Below are 8670 nucleotides of genomic sequence, written 5' to 3'. Positions count from 1 at the left end.
TCACTATGAGGAAGTGAGCAGGAAGTCAGTGCTGTATTCATCTTTGTTACTGCCTCACTTGTGAACGTGAGAGCAAGAGTAGAGACTGAGAGAGACGGAGAAGCACGATGGCTGAGTTCAGATGGATTCAAATGTTTCTGTTCCTGATACTCATGCTTCAGTTTAAAGGTAAGAACACACAACACGTTATAAATGAATAACCTGATGTTACGTCATTCATCCTCTAACTGAGGCAGCCATGTTTTGTTTGCAACTTTCTGTTGAACCTTTGAAACCAGAGGTGAGCTAATTCTCACACTAACTATGAACATCACAGTCATATCCATGTTACAGTTTATTTTCCAAATGTATTTCTCTTTTCCACAGCAGCAGTAACTGGACAACATGGCCCCACATTCCTGATCAGACTTGGTGATGAGGTCACTTTGCCTTGTCAAAATGTGACAGTTGGTCAGCCTGAGTGTAACAGAACTGACTGGATCTTCAGACGTTTGAATGTTGCTGACACAGTCAGGCTGATTCATCTTGGTTTGATTGAAGAAAAGCACAAAAATACATCAGACAGACTGAGTGTTACAGCAAACTGTTCTCTGGTCATAAAGAACATCACAGTTCATGATGCTGGTCACTACACCTGCAGACACTACACATCACAAGACCAACAACACTGTGGAAAATCCTGTTCTTCTCTGTCCGTCATCAACAGTGAGTATTTACATCATCCTTTCACATCAAAATGTCCTGTTAGAGAAACAAACTAAAATGTTACAGTAAGTATGACCACAGTGATGAAGTTAATTATCTTTATTGTTTGTTTTTCTCTCTCAACATGTCTCCATCTGTACGACTGAAGTGACTGAACATGAGAACAATGGTACAGTCATCTTGTCCTGCTCTGTGTTGGAGTATGATCCATGTACACACACAGTACAGTGGATCTATGAGGGTGAAGAGAAATCCTCAGACATGCAGATATCACCACCAGGCTGCACTGCCACTGTGACATTTACAACATCTCACCTTAATCAGAAGATTTTTGAGTCATTAAAGTGTAATGTGACGAATATGAACAATGGGAAAGTGCAGCTGTTTCCTTTCAGCCGTCAGTCCTCAGGTGGGACAACAGGTGAGAATATTAACTTTAATAACACAATAACACAAAATAGAAATATCACACCTGCGTTTGTCATGACTGTTGTAAAGATAACAAAGTTTGTATTACGTGAACACACTCTTCTTTTTAAATTTGTGTATTTGTTCAGATGGGGATGAATCATCAGATGGAGGTAATGGCAAAATATTTCTTTCTGTCCATCTCTTTGTCTTATCATTCATTTTTTACCTTGCTCAGTAACTCTCAGTGTGTTTCAGTCTCTTGCTACAATTTGTTGCTTTCAGCTCATCATAACTGCACCAGTGACCACATTAACATTATCATTTGGTTTTACAGGTTCATCATTGCTGTATATTATTGTTCTTGCATGTTTAGTAGCACTCTTAATTATTGTAGCATTCGTCATATGGAAGAAAATGAAAGGTGCGAACATTTCCAGATTAAACATATCACCAACAACTGTTTAATAAAGTTTAGACTTCAGTGTGAAAATTAAATTTCTTTTCAGGGAAAAAAACACAAAGGGAAGACAATGCTGTTGGTTTAAACACTGAAGTAAGTAAAGATGGCAATGGCTTTACTGTAAAAAACATAGGCATAATAGATAATGTGAACATACAATTATGAACATAAAAACAAAGTAAATAAACAAACAAAGTAAAATAAACAAAGTAAAACATCACAAACAGCTGCCTATCAGTATGTTAAATCCTCCGTAATACAGCTAATTCTAATGTTTTACCAGTCCTGGGTGTAGTAGTAAACCCAGGACTGATATTTATGTACGTATGTAATGGAATAAAATATGTAATTCATATGTTACTTACCTGTGTTTGTGCAGGGATTAGGTTTAAACCCAGCTGAGATTCAGTCTGATCCAGGAAACAGTCAGGAGATGGTGAGATCAAACAGTATCAGGAGTTATAGTTACTCTCAGAGTAACTATGATCTTTGTTCGATATATGATGATAACGATTTAATATAATTATTTAAAGGTGTCATTCTGTTGTGTCCACTGTGTAGGATGATCTTGAGGATGGTGTTAACTATGCTTCCATCAACTACACTAAGAAGGCCAACAGTAAGGCCAGTGCTCAGGTAAGTGTTTATGAGAGTGACATTATTCACAGCATGATGAGGTTTTGTGTTGGGTAAAATTTGTTGTGTCATTTTTCCTTTTAGGTCCACGATGATGAAGGTACCACTGTGACATACAGCACACTGAAAGCTCCCTCAGCTTCTCTTGAAGTCTCCACTGATCCCAGCAACCTGTATTCCACCATCACCAAATAAGATACTGTATTTAAAGATTACATGTTTTAATACTGTTATTTGGATCTTATATTTAGAGTTATATCGTCTACTTCAACATTACATGGGTATACTGAAGGGTTTATAAAATAAATCTAGTTTATTTTACTGTCTATTTTGTTTATTTGTTGTTTATGGTTTTGGAAAATAAATAAATTAATGAATAATTAAATACATTGGATTACACGTGTGCTCTTTCCTGTGCTTTACTGGAATTTAGAACTATTGCAGTGCTGCTAATTTACTTTCTTGTAATTAATAGAGAAACAAAAGCAGAAACTTGTGTAAAAAAAGCCAGTGATAGTTAAAAGACTGTGTAAACTGAGCTTTTTATAGCATTTTCATGAACATTACCAGACCTCAGTAGCACGTTTGTCTTTTGACTTTTTCTGCCAAAGTTGTGTATGTTGAAGTTTAACTTTTAAAAAAGAGGAAACTACCAGACATCTGCTGCTATTTCCACATACACACAGTTTGAGCTGCTACCAAGAAATGACACCTCCCTCAGTAACACCCACACTTATCACATGTCATTATTTCATAAGGCAGTGGGTCAGCTTTTTTATTAATACTATATTGAGTACTAAACTTTTCAAATATAAGAAATCTTAATAATTAAACAACCTAAAAAGTCAGTGAAGTCAGCTGCGCTGGGTAACTGTGGAGTTGTTTCTCTATTACTGCGTCCTTTTGTTTTGTTTTTTTAACCACAAAAACACTTCCTGGTTTAGTGACAGAAACACTAAACATCAGTAAGAGAGATCAGCCTGCTTCATTTTATAGACAAGAAAATGTGTACTTGATACTGGCAGAGAGAGCAGTATAGTGAAATAAGACAACACAACGTGTGTGTCATTGTGGCAGTTTCTGTTCCTGACTGTAGGAGGAACCGAATACTCGTCACCCACTTGATTAGGTGGTGTAAATGTCTAGTCAGTCAATCAAGTGGCAGCACAGTCAAACCGAACATCAGAACGGGCAAGAAAGGAAATTTAAGTGAACATAGCCGCTCTGCCACCTGAGCCACAGGTCACCGTGCTCAAATTGTCTCCAGATCTTAATCCAATAGAGCATCTTTAGGATGTGGTAAAGGGGAGATTTACATCATAGAAGTGCAGCTGACAAATCTGCAGCAACTGTGTGATGCAGTCATGTCAATATTGACCAAAATCTCTGAGTGTCCACGGGTCAAGACACTGATATCTGTATTATCCAGCTCACCCTGCTGAAATAGCAGAGCCCAGAGTTTACTTCATCATCAAAGTTGATGGCGCCCACTTGAGTTGGATTTTGATCAAGCAATGTACCAACATGGTGCCCAAGACTGCTGAAAACTACAGTGCCATCTGCATATGTGAGTAGGGATTCAGCTACAAGGGCTGCACCTTCCACCACATCATGCACCGGTTCACATGTGTCACCAACCACAACTGGACCGGAGGGAAGTCCATCTACTGTTAAACACATTACTATTTTAGTTTGGGAAAGTTGGAATTTACCACATAAAAAAATCTAAATAAAATCTGTTTTTCTTTTTGAGATTGAATTCCCTGTTATGTATTGATATAGAAACAGAAACTCTGATATTCTGAATAATTAAACAAATATCTGTACTTTGGTGGAGAGTTCTGGTTTACTTTAATGTCAAATACTTTTAGTCAATGTGACTGTTTTTGCTTAATGTGTAATGGTAACTTTTTACGTCCACTGCAGAGATCAGGGGCAACAAGTAGTAACACATAACATTTTTTTATAGGAGTAACTATTCAAAGGTTCCTGCAACTTTCCAAACGCAGCTATTTTAGTTTAGTTTTAAAACTCTGGAGGACATGTCATTGTGATGCAGCACAAAAGTATTACATTTATTCTTAAGAAAAACTACATATGCAAAGCTGAGCTTAAACAAAATACATTTCTGTACTGCTACTCTATATCTCACCACAGAGTGGCGGCAGAGAGTCTTCAGAGATCATGGAAAGAAATCAAAATAAAACAAAGTTTCTTCAGCTGTATTTTATGGATAATATGCTTTCCAGTAAATGAGCAGGATAACTCCAGCATTATGCATGTGTCCTTCTCATTTTACTGCAATGATAAAAGTACTGACTGTACTGTGTTTGTTTTCTTGGATAACAAGATTTGCAGTTTGTGGATTTTTAAGCTTACAATTCAGATGATGAAACTGAAACAACTAAACAAAGTGATAAAATTAGCATGTTTCATATCTGATATGTAAAACGCAACGTACTGTATAAATATCTTATCTTGTGAACTGGACAATATCAGAAGAGAGTATTTGTCTTTATAAATCCTTCATGAATGGGTTTATTGTTAACCATAACAAGAAGTTTGCTTTGCTTTATGTAACTGAAAACTTGGTGCTTGAATCAGATGTGACGCCATCATTTTTACAGTTTGACAAAGTTACACACACACGCACAGGGATTCGGTCACAGTAATTAGTGTGTGTGTTGAGCATGAAGACATTGTAGCTGTGGGGGTCATTAATGCAGTTAAGGACAAAAGGCTGTCAAATAAAGTGATTCTGCTTCACTGACGCGTCCCTACAGGAAACATTCCAGACATGAAAAGTTCTGTCTGTACCAAAAGACTAACAGAAGATAAAACGAAGTAAAAGAAATATAAGTAGTGGGCAGTGGCGGTTTTTGATATGGGCGACATGGGCATTTGCCCAGGGCGGCATCATGGCATTGCAAAAAAAAGTTCCTCTCACCTACGCTGCCCCGACATCATGCCAGTGCATTTTAGGAATTGTACAGGCACCGAACGGTTTTCTTTTGCCCATTTGTGGGGAGTAAGGGCGCCCTTCATTAACGAGGTGCGCCTGCTGCTTGCTGCACAGGGAGGAGAGGGGCGGGGTGGCGGGGGTTCTCTGGCTGTTTGGAGTAGTGCCTAATAACCAAATAAAAATAAATAAATAAAAACAAACAAACAGGGCTGTCAATGTTAATTCCGTCATCATGATTAACACAATTAAAATTTTTTAATGCAATTAATCCATCTGGAGCACAGAATGACTCAAAATTCCTGAAATGTCAACGCATTTTGGGCAGTTTGTCCAAAGTTTGTCCATTCTGAGCTCCAGATGGGTTGATTGCATTAAAAATTTGAATCAGGTTAATCGTAATGATGCCGTTAAGGCATTAACGTTGAAAGCCCTACAACAAACACAAAAACTGAAAACATTGTGATATAGATTTATAATTTGCACCGATGTGTTTTCTAAATTTTATCACACACATATAACCTAAAAGTGAGCGCGAGGGCCATCGGAGCGTCTGCTTGCTGCTGCTGCTCACACATCGCCTGTCAAAAGGGGAGGGGGCGTGCTGCTTCCAAATAACGATTCATAATATTGTAAATCCAAGTCCATTATGTATTAATTATTTTCCTGGGTTGTGTGAAATCCCAGAAAAAAAAAACTCTATACAACCCGAATCTGTGCATTAAGGTGTAGGTCTATTTATGCTGTGGGGTTGGGTGTTGATAGTGGAGTGCAAAATTACTAATGGAAGATGGAGAAGAAAAGGTCAAATTTGCCATCAGGTCCTCAGTTTAGAAAAAAAAGAGAAAAGAAGAAGAGGAGAAATGAGCAAAAGATACACGTAAGCAGATGTGTCTTTGGATAATGGCAGGTTATGTATTCTGAAACAAGATAACATTTATAGGGATTTGGAAAACTTCTGTTTACCTTTGTTAGCTACTTGGCTATGATAGTAAACAGTAGACAGACAGTACACACTGATGTGGCTTATTGAATCTTTTGGACTGTTTTCAGCACAATATTAATTAGCCATTAATTGGAAGAGCTGTATTGTTGATTTGTCTGCTATTCTCAGTGTGTGACGAATTATAATGACAGTTTGTTAACCACTTGCATACTCTCTCTCTCTCTCTCTCTCTCTCTCTCTCTCTGTCTTTCACTATATATTTATATGGTTAAATTCAATTCAGTATGGTTCTGACAACAGTTTTCACAATAAAATATGTTAATGTAATCCTTAATATGTTTGATGTGTGTGAGTGTGTGTCCGGGGGGTGGGGGGAGTGTTCGCCTAGGACACCAAACAGGCTCGGACCGCCCCTGAGTATGGGTTAACTCATGAACCTCATAGACAAGTAGCTCGTTCTCTAAAACCTCTGAACACAATCTTATTTTTAAAAACACAGATTGCAAGCTATAGTCATTAACTTTGCCTTATTTTTGATGAAATATAATTGCAAAATTATTCTTTACTCCATTACTTTTAAATGTTAAATTCCCTAGCTTGACATATGGCAATGATTCCTATCCCCAAACCCACTGGCATCCCTGAATGAGAGTAATTACATCATCAAGCATATAAATGGACACATTTAGCTTTCTTTTTTTCTTACCCTTGTCAAGAATATGACCCAATTCAAGTATCCAATCACAACCCAGTGAAAATCTCCTGAGCCAATAGGATGCCTGGTGACACCCACCTGCATGCATAATAATAAGAAGCTATAAAATAACATAAGGGGGGTGAACCTGCATAAGCTGCAGCTTGCTCAGTGTGCTTTGGAGATAACTTTGCCTCTCTGCAAACCTTCACCATGGTCGACGCCTTCTGTGCCACTTGGAAACTGATTGAAAGTGAGAATTTCGATGAGTATATGAAAGGACTTGGTAAGTAACAAACTTTCTTTTTTCTTTCTTTTTAAATACACAAATGCAATATTCTTTTGCACAAAAACGTTGTGATTAAAAATAGATGAAGGAGACTTGTAACCCAGGTATATTATCACCCCTGTCCTTTACTTAGGTGTTGGCTTTGCCACCAGGCAGGTTGGTAATGTGACCAAGCCGACTGTAATCATCAGCCAGGAGGGAGACAAGGTGGTGATCCGCACCCAGAGCACCTTCAAGAACACAGAGATCTCCTTCAAGCTGGGAGAGGAGTTTGATGAAACCACTGCTGATGACAGGAACTGCAAAGTGAGTTGACAATGAATGAATAAAAGAAAGATTTACAGCTTTTTGATTGTGGTCTGATTATCATTAAAAAAAATAAAATGTATTTCAAAGTACAAGAAAGCAAAATCCAAATTGTATGTTCACTGTGGTGATTAAATGCAAATTCAATCATTTTACACTCGTGTCAGTGGTTGGGTTCAACTTTTACCTGGACTTTAAATTAAATATTTCTTCAAATCATTTATAAATTGCATTATTTCTCCACTTCTCATGCAAAATGCATTCCCTTCTTTTCGTCTTTTCAGTCCACAGTGACTCTGGAGGGAGACAAGCTGGTCCACGTCCAGAAGTGGGACGGCAAAGAGACCAAGTTTGTCAGAGAAATCAAGGACGACAAGATGGTCATGGTAAGACAACCTTAATCTATATATATATATGAACATTTGCTGTATATAGACTTTCTATACATTTTGGGAGCACTTTTGGAGACAGACAAACAACATGGTTTTTTTTATAATGCAATTCCTTGAATTAAATGATTGTCAGTTGCTTTCTGAGCCTAATAAGCTTTGTAACAACATAAAATTGATTTTGATGATTTTATGCAGTAGATGAGGTCCAGTAGATCAGTCCAACCAAGACTGATTTACAATTGGTCTGGAATTTTCCTATAACAATTATATGATGATTTGCTGATTTAGCAAATGAGGATTCTTTTATATATATTTAATTAAGTAAACTTGAGAATCATACTTTCTGTCCTCTCTCCTGTGCAGAATCTGACCTTCGAAGACATCCACGCAGTGCGCACCTATGAGAAGGCATGAGTGCTCTGAGTGACAGCCTCCCAAAACTGTCCAAGAAGTGATGGGTTTATAAATATTGTTGACTGTATGCTTCTCTTTGCACTTCATCCTCCTCCATATGTAAAAGCAAGCTGCAAGCTGCACAAATTTTGTAAGTTTTTTTATATGAATACATTTCTGTCATGATGGATGGATCATCTTTGCAACCCTGTGCGGAAATACAAAATAAAAAAGGGAAAAAAAAGAATTTATTATTTGCCTCTTGCTTGATGTAGTGATATGGTGTTAAACTGAACAGCTGAACAGAATCTAAGAGACAGGCGAAGGGAAAGCATAACGTACACAAGATAATTGACTATCAAATTAAAACAGGAAGTGACTAACAAAGAAACCACGACTAAGACATACAAACTCGACAAAACAAACAGGGAGACCAAACATCCCCCGAGACCAGACACGACTGGAGAGGCAGAAAGGGA

General features: G+C 37.6%; 2 protein-coding genes across 2 annotated transcripts; both read left to right on the top strand.

The window, feature by feature from the left end:
- The first annotated feature begins 4 nt into the window (after positions 1-4).
- On the top strand, positions 5-2578 carry LOC146692390 (uncharacterized). The gene is made up of 9 exons (XM_085432446.1): positions 5-168; positions 367-705; positions 854-1126; positions 1263-1286; positions 1451-1537; positions 1623-1669; positions 1956-2012; positions 2138-2212; positions 2297-2578. The coding sequence occupies exons 1-9, from the start codon at positions 108-110 to the stop codon at positions 2405-2407; spliced, it is 1074 nt and encodes a 357-aa protein (XP_085288572.1). The 5' UTR covers positions 5-107; the 3' UTR covers positions 2408-2578.
- A 4361-nt stretch (positions 2579-6939) lies between these two features.
- LOC146692389 (fatty acid-binding protein, brain) lies at positions 6940-8438 on the top strand. The gene is made up of 4 exons (XM_085432473.1): positions 6940-7097; positions 7234-7406; positions 7691-7792; positions 8162-8438. The coding sequence occupies exons 1-4, from the start codon at positions 7025-7027 to the stop codon at positions 8210-8212; spliced, it is 399 nt and encodes a 132-aa protein (XP_085288599.1). The 5' UTR covers positions 6940-7024; the 3' UTR covers positions 8213-8438.
- Positions 8439-8670: the final 232 nt, after the last annotated feature.

Source organism: Copadichromis virginalis, linkage group LG15 (assembly GCF_057382275.1).
Source record: "Copadichromis virginalis isolate Kocher_CV1m ecotype Utaka linkage group LG15, C_Virginalis_male_GT1.1, whole genome shotgun sequence".
In the NCBI taxonomy this organism is placed as follows: Eukaryota; Metazoa; Chordata; class Actinopteri; order Cichliformes; family Cichlidae; genus Copadichromis; species Copadichromis virginalis.
This window is presented reverse-complemented; position numbering and strand designations above follow the sequence as displayed.